Below are 21,178 nucleotides of genomic sequence, written 5' to 3'. Positions count from 1 at the left end.
GGCTGGGGCAGGGTCCTCCAGAAGGCAGTGTATGCTTTGAATCAGCATTCAATATATGGTACAGTTTCTCCTATGGCCAGGATTCACGGGTCCAGGAATCAACTATGAAAACTTTTGCTTCCTGTACCCTCAACTTTGCACTCCTAAAGCCAGGATTCATGGGTCCAGGAATCAAGGGGTGGAAGTGGGAATGATTCCACTCACTATCACCCCTGGTGACCCTCTACTAAAATTTTCGCTTCCTATACCCTCAACTTTGCACTTTACTGGCTTGGATGTTTTGGTTCCAGAAGAGGGAGTGCTTCTGCCAGGAGAGACAATAAACATTCCATTGAACTGGAAGCTAAGATTTCCCCCTGGACACTTTGGGCTTCTGATGCCTTTAAATCAGCAGGCTAAGAAAGGAATAACAGTATTAGGAGGGGTGAGTGACCCAGATTACCAGGGGGAAATTGCACTGGTTCCCCACAATGGAGGTAATGAAGATTATATCTGGAAGGCAGGAGATTCCTTAGGACGACTTTTGGTGTTACCGTGTCCTGTGATTAAGGTCAATGGGAAACTGCAACAACCCAATCCAGACAGGACAACAAATGGCCCAGACCCTTCAGGGATGAAAGTATGGGTCACTCCTCCAGAGAAAGAGCCAAGACCTACAGAGGTGCTTGCTGATGGTGGAGGAAATACAGAATGGGTAGTAGAGGAAGGTAGTTACAAATACCAATTTAGGCCACATGACCAGTTGCAGAACCATGGATTGTAACTGACATGAGTATATTTGTCCTATTTGGTTAAGAATAGGCTTGTGCATGTATATACATATGTTAAGCAGATACCTGAGTTATTCTTATTTGAATGTGTAATTGAGGTAAGTGTTAAGTGGTTAAGCGTTGTGAACCTATATGATTATATTGGGTTATGAGACACTAAAGGACTAAGCATTCCTTGAAGACCTTATCACCTACTCTAAGATATATAATGCATTGGTCATTGTATGATGGGATAGTTATATCATGTTAGGTGAAATTATGACCTCAACATTGTTTTCATTTGAAAATTAAGCATGACACAGAGAGATGCTATTGGGTGTCAAGTTGACAAGGGGTGGACTTGTGATGGCTAATCCTGGGTGTCAATTTGACTGGATCTGGGATTAACTGAAATGAAAGAGATCTTCTTGATTGGATCATGTGAAGCTAGAAGACACACCCTAAATGTGGGCGTTACCTTCTGATGGCAGCCGGTATAAAAGACCAAGGCAGAGGAGAATGCCAGCTTTCTTGCTGCTTGCCTTCTCTCCCACTGGTGAGTTCATCTTGCTGTTGTAGACTGAAGACTAGCTGATCTTTTGGAATTTGTCAGACCTTCAGTGCCAGATTGGGACTACTGAGACATCCAGCCTCGTGGACTGAGCAACTATGGATTCTCAGCCTCTCCAGTGTGGTGCAGCCATTGTTGGACTACTCGGACTCTATGCTGTGAGCTAAGCTGACAAATCTCTATACATACATATTCATTTTACTGGTTCTGTTTATGTGGAGAACCCTGACTAATACAGTGCCTCTGTGTGTGTGTGTATGCCATGTGTATATGGGTGCCCATAGAGGCCAAAAGTGGGTGTTAGCTCCCCTGGAGCTGGAGTTATATAGGTGGTTATGAGACATCCAACATGAGAACTGATCTTGGGTGCTCTGAAAGAACAGTATGTCCTCTTCATGGCTGAGTCAACTCTCTAGCCCCAGAAATTTACTTTTCAAACAAAAAGTTATACAGGTAGAATTCTGTAGGCCTTAGACTATGTCTACACGATTGTATTCTTTTAGCTACATACCAACATGCTCAGCAATAGATGCCAAGGATCCTCTGGAGCGCTCTGACTCTGTTAGGGATTTCCAAGATTTTGCTGTTTCAGATCTGAAGTAGTAAAAGTAATGAGCCAGATTAAATATACTGACAATGAAAAGTAGACATTCTTAGATAAGTATTTCTTTCCCCTTCTCTATAGGAAGTATGTCAAAAAGTTGCCACTTTTATTAAGCCAAGCTTATATATTAAGATCTCATCATCTTCAGTAGATGAACTTATCTTTTAATGAGAAATGTAGGGGTCATCAGGCATGAAATTTCTTATCTTCAGCCTTTCTAGCTATAAATTTGTCTACATTTAAAACATTCCAGTTGCTTTTGTCCTGCCAGCAGAGGGCAAAAAGTGGTGCTGGGTTACCATGCACAGTTTATATGGTGTTGGGGATTAAACCCAGGGCTTCATGTATGTTAGGTTAGCACTCTACCAACTGAGTTACATACCCAGTCAAATAGTATATTACTCAGAGATTAGAATAAAACTTATAGTTTAAAAGATAATTGGAAAATAAAAGATAACTGAAAGTACATAGGAAACAAAAATCACAAAATCTAAGAAAAAATTCTTGCAAATATATATAACTGCTGACATTTGTTATTGGGAGATAGTTGGATATGGTATGATTGCAACTGTTTTTTTTTAATCCTTCTAATAATAAAAATAAGTGAATCAGTGATCAGTAAATACACAATGCTTGCTGTTGTAGGGCTTATTCTTTTAAATCATAACAAGCCTAATAATCACATATTATTAATAATTGCTTAATAGACATTTATAGTCTCTTAAGAAACTCAAGCACAAAGAGGTTAAATAACTTGCACAAAGTTTAAAAAGACAGCTTGTACCAAAGTAAGGATTCAAACTCAGATATGTTAACCATAATGAACCTGTGTTACTTTCATAACAAACAAAATCTCAAAAACATAGCTGGGCATGGTAGTATACGCTTTTAGTCCCAGCACTTGGGAGGCAGAGGCAGGTGGATCTTTGCAAGTTCAAGGCCAGCCTAGTTTACATAGTGAGTTCCAGCCAACCTGGGCTACAGGGAGACCCTGTCTCAAAAAGACCAAAAAAAAAAAAACCTCAAAAAAAACATTTTTCTTTAAAAAATTTAATATTGTGTGTACATATGGGGTGTGTGTGTGTGTAGGTCAGAGGACAACTCTATGGATTTGGTTCTCTCCTTCTACCTTTAAGTGAGTTCCAGGGATTAAACTCAGGTGGTCAGGTTTGTGTGACAAGTGCGTCACTAGCTGAGCCATCTTGCCTCCCTGCTGTTTGTTTTCTTGAGACAGGGTCTCACTATGTATGCCAGGCTAGTCTAGAGCTCACTGTGGGCAACAAGTATATATATGTCTACACAACTGTAGCAGTCTAGGCTGGTCCTGAACTCACAATCCTTCTGCCTTAATCTACTATAGTAGCAAAGTATTTTTGTTTGTTTCTGTTTTCTTACAGTGCTGAGGATGAAACTCAGGGTCCCATGCATGCTAGGCAAGCACCCTACCTCTAAGTGATATCTCCAGCCCTCAAAATACTTTGAAAAATGACTTTAAAGGCCCCACATCTTCTCAGAGTAAAATATGAACTACTAAAAATGAGTACAAGGCTTTCACAATATGGCTTTTATTTACTTTTCTCAGTCTTTTCTAACACCAGCAATACCCTATTATTACCTTTTATGATATTCCAATCTGTTTTTTTTTCCTTTTTGTCATTCATGAATGCCCCTCTCTTTGAAATATCCTTGTTTCTCAGTTGCACTGGCCTGATTTAATTTAAATATTATAACCTAACTTGTAATATAGTATAACATACATTCTGCTATTATGACTTAGTATCTTCTATATTTTTTTTTTACTGGATGTATAATATTCTATCACCTGAAGAGAACAATAATTTACTAAGATGTTCACTCCTTCTAGGAAATAAAGATTATTTTCAAGTGTTTTATGAATCTGAAAGGATGTTATTATACCCACAAAAGATACTACAATAAATATACCCATGCAAACAGAAATTATTGATACATGATATTTTATCAAGCTAAAATTTTAGAAGTGAGGTTATGGAGTTTAAAGTCTACAGTTTTTTTTTCCCCTTTGTAATTGGTCTTCTAAAACACTGCCTTGGTTTTCAAAAGATCTACATTTATACTACTGCCACAATGCTGGAGAGTACTATTTTTGTTGCATCTACCAGACTGCATGATTCAAAATACATTAAGAAATCTGTACCTTTGTAAAAGGTCACAAATGGCCAAAATACAGAGAATAAGAGTCTGCAGAGTGTGGGTCCTTGGACAGGACTTCTATATTAAAATACATTCACCCAGGGCTCAGGGATCATTGCGGAAGAAGGGGGCAGAAAGATCATAAAACCCAGGAAGGGCCGGGCATGGTGGTGCATGCCTTTAATCCCAGCACTAGGGAGGCAGAGGCAGGCGGATCTCTGAGTTCAAGGCCAGCCTGGTCTACCTAGTGAGTTCCAGGACAGCTGGGGCTATAGGGAGACCCTGTCACAAAAAAGAAAAAAAAAAAAAACAAAAACCAGGGAGGAGGTGCATGACCATATGGAAATAGTCCTACAGGCTCCTGGGATTCTTCTCATATGAACCTACAGCAATGGTGTCAGCATGCACAAGACTCATGCAAACTTAAGCAGACAAAAACCCAGCAAAGAACTGTGGAAGTGAACAGCAGTGGCCAATCTTAGTTAAAGAATTATTAGCAGCTGATTACAGCTGTGCGAGAATGAGATGATCTTCTTTTAAGACTCTAGAGTGACTGACTAGATCCCAATGAATGAACCTGCACTGAGGGACATCTGGGGACACTAACTTTACATGACAGGCCTTAACACAAATGACAGAAGTTATGAACTCCAATGGGGGGTGCTATAGGAGTGTGCCAAAGGGGAAGAGGGTATAAAGATGATTTTCTGTATGAAATACACAAAAATTCAATTAAAATGTTTAAAAATCTGTACCTTATTATACCTTTGTGTTTGTCATATATAACACTTTAAAATTATTTATATAAGAAATCTAGTATTTTTCCTTGTATAATTTTACTGTTACATAAAAGACAATTTCCACTAAAAATTTTTCTTTTTTCTTTCTCAAACAAAGCAGAATATAGATAAGCTGTCAAAAATTCCTACCTGTGTAGTGGAAGGGACTTGATCTTGGGTTTTTCAGAAACAGAGGACAGTGTTTTAATTTGAAGTTTGGCTGTTGGTGATGTGTCCAAATCTTGGCTAAGCTCGCCTTCAGTTTTCTTAATGAATTCATCATAAGACTAAGTTGAGAAAAGTTAGAGAAGCTATTATGAAGAATTTTAAAGCATATTTAAAGTTATAAGGGTACTTAAAGTTTTAAATTGCATAATTTAAATGATCAACCAGTAAAAAGAAAGAACATAAAAATCTCCCTCCCTGCCCCCATTAAATCTTCAGTACCACAAAGGAGAAAGAAATGATAGTGTCAATCCAAAGGTGCTAAATACTTATGAAACAGTAATCATTGCCAGACACAGTAAAACTTTCCTTAAACTTATTATGTATATTCTCTAAAGGACATACTATTATTTTTGTGATATTGTTTAGACATTTAGCCATTCTAATCTGAGTTTCAACAACAGTAAGCTTCTTAAGAGCTAAGTATTTGGAGAAATGGAGTATAACAATTCAGAATTATAAATACTGTTTTCTGGTTATTGCCCATTCTTTACTAATTACTCAAATCACCACTTTATAATTATAGCTTACATGGAATCTAAAGTAAGCCCTCTATCTATTCTGTCTTTCCTCCATTTGGAGGTATAAAACCTTCTACAATGTTCACTATTTGATGTAGCAGCTGTTTTGTTCAGCACTTAATTCCCAAGATATGTATATAAGTTTGGCCTAAACTAGGTTGTCAGTATTTACAGAATGAAGGATCCTTATCAATTGCTACAAATCCCTAAAATCTGGGCTACAATCCCTGCTTTCAAATCTATCATCTATATTACCTTCATCTGAATTCTCAATGTTTTAATAAATTCCTAGTATTAAATATTAGTTAAATATAGCTAGACAGCTTAGCTGGCAAGGTAGATATAAAAATTATGGCTACTCAGATCTGAAAGCTAATGATGTGAGTTAGTCTCTCCCTCCCTCCCTCCCTCCCTCCCTATTTTATGTGTACGAGTGTATTGCCTTTATGTGTTTAAGTGCACCTGTGTCACACAATGACCACAGAGGTCAGAAGATGGCATCAGATCCCCTAGAACTGGACAGTTAGCTACCATGTGAATACTGGGAATCAAACCCGTGTCCTCTCTAAGAGCAGTCAGTGCTCTTAAGCACTGAACTATCTCTCTAGCCCCCTAGTTTAGTCTATTTCTTAAATCTGTGATCAATAAAATCCAATAGGTTTCTTCTCTTATAAACTGCTAGATAAGTTTCTCTATTATTAATAAAAATTAAAACTTAAATGCATAACTTTCATTTTTGCCTTTTAGCAAAATGTTAAAGATAGATCCTAGAGAATTTCTATTAATGACTATTTTTTTTTTAAAAAAACTTTTTAAATTTTTTGAGTCAGGACCTTCGTATGCATGCAGCACAGGCTGGGTTCAACCTCCTAAGTACTGGGATTATGTGAAGGAGCACCTCTGAGCAGCACTATTTATTCTACTTTATTTCCACTATTACTCTAATGGCTCTAAGTTATTTGACCATTTAAAGTCCAAACTCCTTAGTTTAGCTACTAAGTTGTAAACATGACCTTTATTTTTTAATTTGTTTGCCTGCTACTTTCCAACTTGAAATCCCAGTACAGTTACTCTTATCTTTGTTGCTGTTGTTTATTTTTTTGAGACAGGGTTCAGTATATAGCCCAGGATGACCTGGAACTTACTATGTGGGCCAGATTGAACTTGAACTCCCATCTCCCCCCCCATTTCAATCTCCCATGTGCTGGGAATATAGGCATGTACTACCACACTGGGATTGGCCATTGTATTTTAACCACTTTTCCTACTTTAAAACCCTTGAGAGAGAAAAGGCATTATAACTTGCCAATGTTTACATTTATTGAATTTAAGAGTTCAACAGTTTCAGCTGTATTGAAAATTTGAGATTTCTCATTACTAGAAGTGTCCAGATCTACAGAAGCTGGATAACTCTGTAGTGATGGCATGAGAGGGATTCCTGCAATTAGTAGGAGGTTCAGATGGATCCTATAATGAGTGCTATGATTTAGGACAACTAAACTGGGGTAGCATGGAGAGGCTGAAGGGAGGAGAGAGCGGGAAGAAGGGGAGAGATGGAGAAGAAAGATGGGGAGGTGGGCAGAGACAGAGCAAAAGACTAATTTGTAGAAAAATTAGCCAGAGCAGTGGTAACTACACAGATAATACAGGTAAGAGGGCACTGGGGCCCTAGCTTGATGGTGGTAGGACTGAAAAAAGACCAACAACTTGATAAAAGATGACTCAATGGGAACTAGTGCCTAAAGGGATAGGAAAAAACAGAATGATGACAACATCAAAATATGATTTCTACAGTGGGACAGAATTGGGAAGGTTGCTTGAGCTTAGAGAAAAATCAAGCTTAGAGCTATCATTTAGGAGTCATCCTAAATTAGCCCAAGGGTTGAATGGATAAACTATGTGGCCAGCTTGGAAAAACAATAGGAGACAAGGTAGTAGGAAAAAAGGCAATAATAACGTTGAGTATCTACTATCTATCGATCGATTCTTTTTAAAGAGAATATAGGAATCAATCTTTTTTCATAACCCTAGTCTTAATCAGAATAAATCTGAATATTTAAATATATTTCAATACCCAACATTTTAATTTAAAAGCTCAGATAGCTTCAGATTTATTTTTAAAGAGTTAGGATTAATGTGGCACTATACTAATACTGAAAAATCCCAACCCATTACTTTAACTTTATTAACCATTTATTACTTTATTAACAGCATTAAAACCTCTATGAGCTTCACTACTATTTAACCTTGGTGTCTAACCCATTTCCCTTATGTCTAACCTCTAACTGTTTGATCAGACTGGCTTCTTGGGCTTTTAGTCTTTCCTTTTGTCTTTTTCTCTGTTCCTTCTTCAATTGCTCCACAACTGATTTTCTTTTCCGCAGCTCATCCTTCAGAGCTCTGATCCTACTTTCAATGTCACTTTGGTCAGATGTAGTTTCTGAAAGAAATACAAAACCCTTAGTTAATTTTAACAAAAAAATAAAGTCAACTCAGTAACTGCTAATGAAAAGCTATAATGTAATGTGTTCTTTTCCACAAGGCTTTCTCTTTTTAAAGAATATTTTATTTACTATTTTTTATTTTATGCATGAGTGCATTGCCTGCATGTATGTAAATACACCCATGTCATGCAATGCCTGAGGAGGTCAAAAAAGGGCACTGGATCCCCTAGAACTGGAATTATGGACAACTGTTACTTGCCATGTGGTTGCTGGGAAGCAAACCTGGGTTCTCTGCAAAAGCCAGTGCTCTAATCTGAGCCACCTCTCCAGTCCCTCATTCTATTTTTAAAAAGATATATTTATTTTTATATCATGAGTATGAGTGTTTTGTCTGCATATATATATATGTGCACTACATGAGTGCATGGTGCCCATAGAGGCCAGAAAAGAGCCTCAGGTCCCCTAGAACTGGAGTTATACATGGCTATGAGCCGCCATGTGAATGCTGGGAATCATACATGGTTCCTCTGCAAGAGTAGCAAGTGCTCCTACCTGTTGAGCCATCTCTTCAGTCCTACCTTTCTTTTATATCGGCTCTTCCTATTTATTTTCTAATTTCTAATGACACCATGTTTGTTTTAAATGTATTTTATTTGTAATTATTGTGTGTGTATATGATGTGTGTGTGTACATGAGTACAGGCACACATATGTCATGGTATATACATATGGAGGTCAGAGGACAACTTGAGGTAGTTAGTTTTCACCTTCCACTGTGGGTTCCAGGGCCTGAACTCAAAGATTATCAATCTTGCATGCAAGTACTCTTATCCGTCATCTTGCCAGCTCACTAACCAAAATTGTAAATGAATGTTGGGGAACCCTATCTTAGCAAGACATGCAGTTGAAATTTAAATTTTTTTTCTTTGTTTTGAGATAGGGTCTTTCCTGTAGCTCCAGCTGGCTTGGAACTCGCTTGTAGACCAGGTTGCCCTCATCTCACAGAGATCTACCTGCCTCTGCCTCCTGAGTGCTGGGATTAAAGGCATGTGCCACCATGCCTGGCCATGAAGTTTAATTTTTATGTTAGTGAAATTGAATTTTCTGCAAAAAATTACTTTTGATGATAAGATAGTCATACTCGATTGTTCTTCTCCTTAGATATTAATACATGGTTTAATATTTTAAAGTTATACTAAGATAAAGCTAAAATGTAATCTTTTCAATTGTGAGTCATTAACTGATGTCTTATTACCACATAAAAGGAGGGAGAATATATCCTACTGCAATCTTTCTTTGAAAGCTTTTAAAATTACTGAAATGAAGCTGGCTTTAAATTTTGTTTCTACCAATAGTTTATACTTGCACATGAGCTGCCAGCCTGGCAATGTCATGAGAAAGCATTTCATTATGTGTCACACACAAGCTATAAAAACAAACAGGCATCATTTAAAGTGCTGCTTATTTCACTACACATGGAAATTACATAGTGTAAAAGTGACTGTTCTTCACACCTCTCAGAATTACACAAGATGATGTCATTTCCACTAACTAACCTTACAATGGCAATACGATCGGGTACACTGAAGATTGGATGTGCACTACATTCCATCATGAGACTAAGTTTTTATGAGGTACTTCATATTAAGTTGCATAAGAACTAAAGAATGCATTTAAATGCAAAATATAGTCTCTTTAAAATGGAGTGATGCAAATATATAGACTAGAAATAACATCTGAGTTCCTGTCACTTTGTGACATTGACTTACCATGTATTAGGCAAGTCTAAGCTGCCTTATACCAGAAGAGTCTTTTACATGGAAAATGCTCACTATTGACCAATATTCATATAAAATGCAGGAATGACAAAGATCATTTTTACACTTTAGATCTAATCTTTAGGTATCTGACCTAAATTTCTAGAACTGGTATGAAGGTTAGATAAGGCATGTAAAATATGGAACAACATGTTTGGGATATTATAAAAGCTAAAAGAAAATTGAGACTAAATTATAGTGTTCAACATAGATGAATGGATTAAAAAATGGGGTGTATATACCTAACAGAATACTATTTGTTGAGAAGGAAATTCTGTAATTTGCAGCAACATTATTAAATGTAGGAGACTATACTCTTACAACTTTGCTCTCCAGATGATTTTAAATGAACCTGTTTTTAAAACTGATGTCAACTATGATTTTCTAATAAAATTATTTTACTATCTATAGTTGTGAAGGGTTAATAGCAGTGGTGAAAAACTTCAAGTTTTATACAAAAGAATTTGGAAAATATTTATATTTTTAAGTACTAAAGAAACTATAAGGTAAACAAATGGAAGGCAATCAGAGACTAAATAAAAGCCCATGATGGTGAATTAGAATGCATTAGAAATCTGCCTAGATCTAGTATTACTGCATACAATTCCTCATCAGCAACACCTAAGATAATCTCTCAATTTTTTAAACCCAAGGAACTCTTTAGATGAATATATATATATTTTAAAAAAACAATTCTCCTCCATAGGCATTTTTATTTTGAGAAGAAGAGATGGGAAGTGGCAGGCAATTGATAATTTAATTTGTCAAGATATGAATGGTTGGGACAGAGCAGTTTGATTAGGTTTCCGATTATTTTTCATATGCTGACTGTATTAACTTGGTTGGTAACAGACTCTCTCTCACTTATAGGTATTATCTAGTTTCAACAAAATAAAATTTACAACTTCTATAAATACTGTCTATAATGATGTCATCATGAATAGCTAGCTAGAATGCATTCGTAACTCAGAATCTCAGCTATTTTTCTAAAATTTGCTTTTTCTCACTTGAATTTGTTCTTATCAATAAAACTATCACACAAATATCATTAATCTTTAGAATATAGTTCATGCAAAGATGATTAAGATATTATTCTGTTGCTTCAGGTGAAAAATAGAATTCAATTGGGAATCAAACTTGAAGAAATTTATCAGTAACAGATCCAAGGTAAGAACCAGTTTCCAAGTACATATCAAGTTCATGTTTATTGACTGTTACTCTACCAGAAGTAATTTTTCACCAGAACATTTAAAAATACGAATAACTTCACAAAACAGCAATTTCCAATTGTTTGAGCCAATAACTCCATGTCTATGAAACTGAGAACTGAACAAATTTAAAATAGTGTATATATGTTCATTATAGCATTACTTATAATTTGAAAAATTTGAGAAAATCTAAAATAACCATCATTAAGAAAGTATATACAATGAAGTTTAAGGGTGGAAAAGCAGGGATAAGAAATCAAAGACCAAAGCTAGGCATGTGGTGGCACATGTCTCAGCACTTGGGAGGCAGAGCCCAGCAGATCTCTGTAAGTTCCAGGCCAGCCTGGTCCACACAACAAGCTCCAGGCCAGCTGGGGCTACTCGTTTAAAAAAAAAAAAAAAAAAAAAAAAAAAAAAAAAAAAAAATCAAAGACCAAAAGACTTGTCAACATGGGGTCAACTATGGTGGAATAATGAAGGTTTCCATTAGCACTGTTCTTTTTGTTTGTTTATTTGTTTTTGTTTTTGAAAATCCTAACTAGTTCATTGGGCATGCTAACACAGCATAGGGTGGGGGTTTATTTACAGAAGAGTACTCCCACCACCACTTATAGCTGCACTGGAAGTGCACACTGAAATATAGACCCTGTGACTTCCCAACAGCCACACAAAATGGCAAGAGAGGTGTCTCATGGCATTCTCAGCTTATATATCCTTAGCCCCTCCTCCACATACAGCTAAGGTCAACTGATTGGGTGGGAGGGGTAACTGACTCTCTTGATTCCTTGATGATCATGGAAAGGAGGTGTGACTATAGCTTGCCAGCATAGTGATCGAAGGACACTTTCAGGTAACACTCCACCCCTTCCTCCAGCTCTTACATTCTTTCTGCCAACCTCTTCCACAAAAGTCCTTGAGCCTTGGAGGGGGTGGTAGGTGTGGGATGATCTTCCTCCCATTGTAACAAGGCACTGAACTTTCAGGCCTCTGCATTGTCTGTTTTCCATGGGCTGTTGGCCCACAACTATTCTTTTTAAAAATCTATTTGTGAAAATGTGTGTGCCCACGTGGAAGCCAGAGGTCAATCTCGGGTGCTGCTCTTCAGACACAACCAACTTGTCTTCTCAGACAGGTCTCTCACTGGCTTAAGACCCTGCTAAGCAGGTGAGAATGGCCAGTCAGTAAGTCCCAGAGACTGGCAGGTTCCATCTCTCCAGTGCTAACATTACAAGCACATACTATCATGCCCTATTTTATTAATGTGGGTTCTAGGGATTAACTCCAGTCCTCATTCTTGCACGGTAAACACTTTACTGACAGAGCTACCTCCCCACTATCTACCCTTTAAAATATCATACAATTACTCAAAGAATAAAGCAGACCCATTAAGTGTGGATGTGAGAAAATTCCATGATTTACTATTATTTAAAACACAAGCAAATTGCGAGGGAACTGACACTGATTCCAGCTACTCCAACAGTTATCCAAGGGCCTGAAAACAAATCCTGAGTCCATCACTCTCAAGTCCAGCCTGGGCACACAAAAGAAAAATGAGGAGGAACCCAACAGAAGGATGCTTTTGGAAGCTCTTGTCAAGAAATTCCAATAGACTCTGATATGAATATTTGAAATTTGCCGTTTTGACTTTTTTCTGGTTCCCTGTCTAAAACTCGTAAAGCTAATTACTCTTGCCTTTACTTCTCCTTCATATTGCCTAGTCACGATTCAAAGACTTTCTTTTCCCCCTAGAGATAAGAGTTATGCAATCTGGGAGTCTTTTAGGTAGACCCACAGAAGGGGTACCCCAATTGCCTCACCCTGTGTCCCTGTTTAGCATGGAAGAAGCCAGAGCAGTCTGCATTTCAATTCCCCATTGGCAATTTGGGTAACCTCTTCAGAGGATGGTGTGATAAGAACAGGAGGTAGGAATTGGCTAGGCAATTAAGAGATGGTTAGGTGATATGTGGGTGCTGGAAACTGAACCCAGGTCCACTGCAAGAACAGTCAGTGCTCTTAACTGCTGAGCTATCTCTCTAGCCCCCCTAAATCATTCTTTCAAAACCTCCATGGAACAGAGATGTATACAACGGAGAGGTCTGAGAAAGAATGCTCTTCATTGCCATCTGTGGGTAATTACTTCTCCACAGATTGGTGCCATCCTATTCCACAATCTCCTTTAGCTATTCTCACGATTATTAATAACTCATTGAAAAAATGCAATCAATACCGATAATGAGCAATGCCAAGTATCTGTGAAGCTTTGGTGCTACAAATGTTAAGAAAACACAGAACCTGCTCACCAGGAGTTCAATCTAGAGCTGGTAGGCCAAGCCTGAATCTAAATATGTCACACTAAAGAACTGTATGCTATGGAAACACACAGGCAGCATCCAACTCAGAGAAAATTTTGATGAAATTAATGTCCACTAATACATAAATATAAAACAGTCTGTTAAACTTTGTGGAATTAGAGACATAATTATCAATGAACTATATGACTCAATTTTGGCAAGAAAAAAGCCTATAAATGTAACAAAGGGTAATTATGTACTAGCATATGGTTAGACAAAACTTATAAAAGAGTAACTGAAAAACAAAGAAAAGAAATTCATCGTAGCCTTACCTGACTGTGTCATAGACAATGACTCATCTGACCAACTACAGCAGGGTTGATGGGACTTGACAGGCAGATGACACTGTCCTCCTGTCCTGTGACTTCCTTTGCTGGTCTCCTGTTTTGACACAGATGAGCAGTTTTGGGGAGGTGACTGTTCAAACAGAAAACCAATGAAATTGATTTTGTGATACAATTGTGAAACTATATTTAAAATAAAAGATATACTCAATATTTACAGGGTTTTAAATAATTATAATCTTTATAATGTAATTTAAATGTATTTTATAGCCTTTAATAGTTTACATAATAAATTGGACATAATAAATTTTATTTATCCATTATTTTCTGAGTTTCATATATGAATATTACCTTTGCATTATTTCCACCTCTCTCAGTCCCCCTCCAAGTTCTCCCATGTCTCCCCTGATTCCCTCATAATTTCTTGTCCTTTTCTTTGATTGCTGTTACAAATACATACACATATATATATTTATACATTCATAAATACACATATTTATAAAGAAATAGAAGCTACTTCTTAGAGAAAACTGGTTCTTTCTCTCTCAGCAACCATTAATCGCCTGTAGCTCTTCTTCCTGAGGTCAGACCCCATGAAATTTCCCTTATCCATCTTGGCATGTCAACTGGTTTTGTCATTATGCAGATCTTGTAGGTTAGGCTACCACACTGTGGAGATTTCATTGGTGCAGCCTCCCTATCATGTCTAGAATGCATTAACTAGCAGCAGGTGTCTTGTCCCTCTGGCTCTTTCAATCTTTCCACCCCCTCTTCTGAGATTTTCCCTGAGCCTTAGGTATAGAGGTTGCATTGTAGATGTACTACTTATGGCTGGACACTTCACAGTCATTTATCCTCTGTATTTTGGTCAGTTGTGGATCTTTGTAATAGTCTCCAAAAAGAGGCTTTGATAAGTGGTGAGAGGTTATCAAGGGAGAAATGGGGAAAATGGGGGAGGAAGGATGAGGGTTATACAGAGGGAAAGGAAAGAGGAATAAATGAAAAGTCAAAGGGAAATGTATAATTTCATAAGCCTCCTAAAAAGTAGGATATATATATGTGTGTGTGTATATATATATATATATATACATATATATATAAAAGTGTGTGTGCATGTGTGTGCATGCACACGCACATAGGAATAGCAAAAGGCTATGTAATAAAAATCACAGTGCCAGGCAAGGAAAACCTAGCTTTGAGGTGTTGGTCAGGTCCAAGAGACTCCCAAAATAATACAGGCTATTGCCACAGCCCTTGATTGCCCCCTAGAACTTGAAGACAAGATCCTACTGTTGAAGACATGACCTAATTCAAACATAGGACTTGGAGCAATTGAGTGGGAACTGATCTGGAAGCCTCCTCCCCACAGACTAGTTCTCATGGTATCAGAAGATACTCTGCAAGCTTCCAAGAGAGAATACTGCTCAATGGTCCTAACCCGATATAAAGTCTAAGAACCACAACAATGACTGGCCCAGCAAATTATATCTACTAGTGCAACACCAGCACTTTTATCTTGGGGATAATTAAGAACTGTCTAATTGGACTTAAGACTTGCTCAATAGGAGGGGAATTCATGAATGATACTATAAACATAGCCAAGTACATATAGTTGGAGAGGTCACAGACCCTAGAGAAGAATCTACTTCTGTCACTTTCCTAGACCAAAGTAATTTCTTATTATATTCTGAATATATTAAAATTTAATACAATTTTACATAAAAATTTCACAAAAAATAAAAAAGAAAACTTTACCAATTCTATTAAAGATAAGATTTTACCTTTCCTTCTTTAAATTTTTTGGTTAGCATAGAAGATAAAGGGTTTCATCATGACATTTTCATCATTTTTCTTCTTCTTGAGACAGGGCTCACTCTAAAGCCCAGGCTGGCCTAAAACTTGTGGCAATCACCCTGCCTCAGACTCCTGAGTACTAGAAAACAAGCATTAACTACCACATCTGGATAATTTTTTTTCTTTTTTTGGATGGTTTTTCTTAAAGTCAGAAAATAACTTAAAAAGAACATGTGCAATTTTTTAAAAAAAGTAGCTACTGGGGCTAGAGAGATGGCTCAGCAGTTAAGAGAACTGACTGCACTTGCAGAGACCCAGTTTCAATTCCCAGCATCCACACGGCAGCTAATAATCATCCATTAACTCCAGTTCTGGGGAATCTGATGCCCTCTTCTGACCTCCACAGGCACTGCATGACATGGGTACACTTACATACATGCAGGCAATACATTCATATACATAAAATTCTATCTGGCACTTGATAAGCAAGCACTCAATAAACATCACTTTTTATTACAAAGCTACTTTAATAAATTACTGGTTTTCATTTCCTTCATACATTTTCTACAGAGAGAAAAGTATCTAATTTTTAGTATTCAGTCTTGTGGCTATCATGAATCTCAGTAACTATGCTAGATATAAGCTAATAAATTTGTAGGAACTTAGAAATTAGTTAAGATTGGGTCATAATGCACTATAATTACATAAATTCCTAGAACATAAGAATTATGCTACAAGTAAATTATGTGAACAAGCCTGTTATTATCATATAATAAATTTGACAAACACCAACATGATGACGAGAAGCCTTTTAAAGTCAAGTACATACATGTACAAGAACATTACAATGTAGTTCTTTTAAAAAAATTTTTTTTTGGTCTTTTTGAGACAGCGTCTCTCTGTAGTCCCAACAACGTGGTATTTTCAACAAAACATGAAATTGATAGGTAAAAATGTTGGAGAGAGCGTGCGGATGGAGGAGGCAGCGAGGCACAGATAGAATTCTCAACGGGATACAGCTTTATTTTGCACGGGACACGTTTCCCTCGGGGAAGGGAAAAATGTCAGCCCACAGGTTGTGAGCTAGGACTTATATATGGGGGCTTTAGGGTGTAGAAGAGGGGAGTGTTTGGGGGAAAAATCAGGGAGGGGGAAGCAGGAAAAGCAGGGCTTGTAAACCTGGCTCCATTCAGTCTGCCAGGTAGGATTAGGGTCTGGAAGTGTTTACTTTTTCCCTCTTAAGAGAAAAGCTGTTGTGATAAACAACTTCTAAAATCTCTGGTTAACAGGTAGAATCTGCTTATCCTATCTTTGGAGGTCAGAGGAAAGGCAGGCTGCTTCTCAGCAGAGTTTGTTTCCCTTGACTTCAAAGGCCAAGGTGCTTATCAGCTCAGTTCCCTTTTTCGGGATCCAAAAGTCTGTAGGTCCCTGTTGGGGAAGGGGGGAAGCTGCTGCTGTTTGGAACCCTAACAGAAATCAGCTGCATTAAACAAAAAAAGCTTCTGTCAAACCTTTTCAGGTGTAATAATGTTATGTACATGAATCTGGCAAGTTTTCAACAGGGCCCATACATTTCTTCACAGTCACATTAAAAGTGAAGGTTCTGGGCTGGAGAGATGGCTCAGTGGTTAAGAACACTGGCTGTTCTTGCAGAAGACCTGGGTTCGAATCCAGCACCCACATGGCAGCTAACAACTGTCCATAACTCCAGTTCCAGGGGATCCAAAGTCCTCTTCTGTCCTCCGCGGGCATTGTATGAAATGGGTGCACTTACCTACATGCAGGCAATACACTCATACACATAAAATAAAAATAATAAATAAATTTTTTTTTAAAAAATGAAGGTTCTAACAATGGATATCTTTTTTAGCATAAAGAAGTTTTAACATGGGCTAGTGATAAGGCTCAGTAGGTAAAAGCACTTGCTGCCAAGCCTGACAACCTGAGGTCAATCCCCTGAACCCATATGACAGAAGGGGAGAACCAAATCTTACAAATTGTCCTCTGATTTCTATATGTATGCCATGGTATGCACAGGCATGTGTGCACACACACACAAATACATAATTTTTTAAAAAAGCTTTAACATTGTATTTGCTGATATTTCACATTCCTATGCTAATTTCTTAATATACTTTAAAATTTAGTTTTTAAAAAAGGGTGATTTTTCTCTATTGAGCTTTTATCAGCAAAATTTCTTTCTGAAGTATGGAATTAAGAGAAACATAGAAATTTTTTTCTTTCTTTCTTTTTTTGGTCTTTTTGAAGCAGGGTCTCCCTGTGGCCTCAGCTGTCCTGGAACTCACTATGTAGACCAGGTTGGCCTTGAACTCACAAAGATCCACCTGCCTCTGCCTCCCAAGTACTGGGACTACAGGCGTGCGCCACCATGCCAGGCCCAACATAGAAAATTTTATTCTGATAATGTTCAGTACAGTGATTTAAAACCATGAAATTACTACTTTTACTCTGATTTTGAGTTCTCAGTTATTAATTAAATTATAATAAAGGCACTTTGGTATGGGTCAAGATTCCATTCAGGGTCCAAAAATAATATTTTGTCTGTTTTGTTCTTTTGAGACAGGATCTCACTATGAAGGCCTATGTGGCCTGGAGCTTACCACATAGACCAGGCTGGCCTCTAATTCACAGAGATTCACCTTCTTCTGCCTTGTGAATATTGGGATTATAAGTGTGCACCACCACACCCAGCCTCCACAAATAATCTTTATTACAGATTTTACTTTGTGTGGTTTATGTGTATACATGTGGGAGTGCATACAGGGGTCAGATGACAACTTGTGAGAGTTGGTTTTCTCCTTCCACCATGTAGGTTCTGGGGATCAAACTCAGGTAGTCAGGCTTGGCAGCAAGCACCCTTACTCACTTGAGCCATCTCACCAGTTCTACTACAAATTTTAGAAGTTCCTATCCCTTCAATATTAATAGACTTCATATCATAACTTTAACTGCTACTAAAACTAAATTCATATACTTATAAATACATAAGTTTCTCAAAAGATTTATTTCTGTTCAAATGTTATACTCTGTTACAAGTTTGCACAAATGTCAATGTTGTCAATAATAAGAATATTAATAAAACTATTAATAAAATGCCAGGCGTGGTGGTGCACGCCTTTAATCCCAGCACTCGGGAGGCAGAGGCAGGTGGATCTCTGTGAGTTCGAGGCCAGCCTGGTCTCCATAGTGAATCCAGGCCAGCTGGGGCTACAGGGAGACCCTGTCTCAAAAAGACCAAAAAAATAAATAAATAAATAACCTTTTAGACAGATTTTTTTTTTCCTAAAGAAGCTTTAAGATAAAAATAGCCATAAACTCACATGCTTAAGCTTTAAGATATAAACAGCCATAAACTTACATGTTTACAAGGAGAGGTAGAAGACTCTAGTTCTTGTGAAAAAACCATTTCCTCCATAAGTATGCTATGATCTGGACTCCCGGGCTGTTCCTGTACTATAGACTCAGATGGAACATAAAGGACAGAAGGGCTGCCTAGTTCCTCTGGAATAGAGCTTTCACTGTTCAGATGAGAGTAGGAAGGTACCAGAGATTCCTCTTCACTTGCTATTCCTAGAAAGAAAGAATAAAAACAAGAAAAAATATACAGTCTTTGTCACTGGAAAAGTTAAGCTGTTATACTTTACACAATTTCAGCATAAAACCCAATCACTAACATTTACTATAAAGTTAAGAATTTTGGCTGATATCAACTGAGATGATATCTACCACATATAATCAGCAATGATGATGACTGGCAGTCTAACCGTGTGGATGCAGAGCAATTTTAATTCAGATACTCCTTCAACAGTAGAAATTGGCCCAATCATTTTAAAAATAATTTAGGGGGTGCTGGAGAGATGGCTCAGTGGTAAAGAGCACTGGATGTTCTTGCAGAGAACTCAGGTTCAATTTCCAGCACCCACACAGCAGCTAACAACTAGTTCCAGGGGCTCTGACACCCTTTTCTGTCCTCTGCAGGTACTCCATGACACAAGTACACTTACACACATGCAGGCATAACACTTACACACATAAAATAAAAATAAATTAAAATTCAAATAATTTGGTGCTACTTGAAAAAGACGAAAACATATTTTTATGACCTAGAAATTTTACTCCTAGGTATACATTATTCTAGAGAAATCTTGCTTATATACAGCCAACTTTTTCTACACTCACTGTCAGGTTTGTGTATAGTCCAAACTGGGAGAAATCCAAATGTGGTAGGTATATTACTTTTTAAATATTTTATTATTTTTACTTTATGTGTATGAGTGCCTACAACCATGTTGTGTAGTGCCACAGAGGTTAGAATAGGGTGCCAGATCCTCTGGACCTGGATTTACTGACAGTTGTTAGTTGCCATGTGGGTGCTGGGAACCAAACCTGGGTCCTCTGCAAGAGCAGCCAATGCTCTTAACTGCTGAGCCATCTCTCCAGTCCTGTGGTAGATATATTTATACAATGGGATGTTACAAATACCTAAATGAGACCTTAAGCTGTCCTTTGCCTTCCACATTCATATGTACACACACACACTCTCTCTCTCTCTCTCTCTCTCACACACACACACACACGCACACGCACACACAAGTTCCTTAGTAGTACCAGTTAAGTTTCAGTGTTGAGTAATTTATGTAACTAATGGTTACCAAACTGGATAGCACACACAGATACAAAACACTTGTGCCATGACATAACGTCCTATTGGGTAATTCAGATAGTCTCTACCAAATTTATGGGAAATTAATCTTAACAAAATCCAACAGACTTTGATACTACCGGAATCTGAGCAGGAGCAGTTATACAACAGGTTAAGTTCCTCAAAGATAGACTTTGTGATATTGTATACATACTGGAGCACATCATTATGCAATTAACTAGTGCATACTAAATACTGAATTATTTCTTTAATCAACACCATGACAATATCTATCATGAAAGATTTCAAAGTTACTATAGCTGAAGTCACCACTCCGAAGAGTTGTCCTCTGATCTCTGCACCCACACCATGGCACATACATGCCCACAGTCACACACACATTAATACATTACACACATAATAATATTATCAAAATATTTTAAAGAATCGTTATAGCTATATTTTGCATTTCAATTCAGGAAACAAAAATAAGTTTGGGTGCAAAAGAACTCATTGTATCTGTATACCATGTTAACAATGAAACTTTTTTCTAAGAGCATTTATTTCTTGAATGTTAGTCTATAAAGAAAGGTAAATGGCTTGAACTCCTGCTTGTAGTGACCATCTGCCATGTATTCTGGTGCCTGAGCACACGCTTAATTCCTTGTTGCTAAATGGTAAATTTCTTACCTGAACAGTACCTTGCACCCCAGCTAGAACCCATAAAATGAAATTCCCAGACTCCCTTGATGCTAGAGTCTTATTTAATGTTTCTGTGGAAGACTTCATATTGGAAGTTTACAACCTAAGGAAGAAGGCTGCACGCAAAAATCCATTTCAGTGGCAACAGTGAATTTTTCAGTGATTACATGGTAAGTGGTGCAGAAGTAGCATGAGATAGGAAATAATGACAATAGAATATTTCACATGTGAGTAGCACAGCTGTGCTTGTCAGGTCAGTTCAGTGGTGTGGTTTTAGGACCTAGTATTGAAGTTA

At 37.5% G+C, this 21,178-nt stretch overlaps 1 protein-coding gene across 1 annotated transcript in view; it reads right to left on the bottom strand.

The window, feature by feature from the left end:
* Cep350 (centrosomal protein 350) overlaps positions 1 to 21,178 on the bottom strand; it is a gene marked incomplete in the record, with an annotated part of 74,252 nt that overhangs the window by 28,940 nt on the left and 24,134 nt on the right. Inside the window, 5 exon segments of the mRNA XM_029561912.1 lie at positions 1,832 to 1,914; positions 5,026 to 5,162; positions 7,901 to 8,061; positions 13,713 to 13,857; positions 18,898 to 19,109. Of these exon segments, the coding sequence (XP_029417772.1) occupies positions 1,832 to 1,914; positions 5,026 to 5,162; positions 7,901 to 8,061; positions 13,713 to 13,857; positions 18,898 to 19,109 (738 nt within the window).

The sequence above is a fragment of the Nannospalax galili genome, unplaced genomic scaffold, assembly GCF_000622305.1.
Source record: "Nannospalax galili isolate Female #2095 unplaced genomic scaffold, S.galili_v1.0 scaffold294, whole genome shotgun sequence".
In the NCBI taxonomy this organism is placed as follows: domain Eukaryota; kingdom Metazoa; phylum Chordata; class Mammalia; order Rodentia; family Spalacidae; genus Nannospalax; species Nannospalax galili.
Note: the sequence above shows the minus strand (reverse complement) of the source record. Positions and strands in the feature narration are given on the sequence as shown.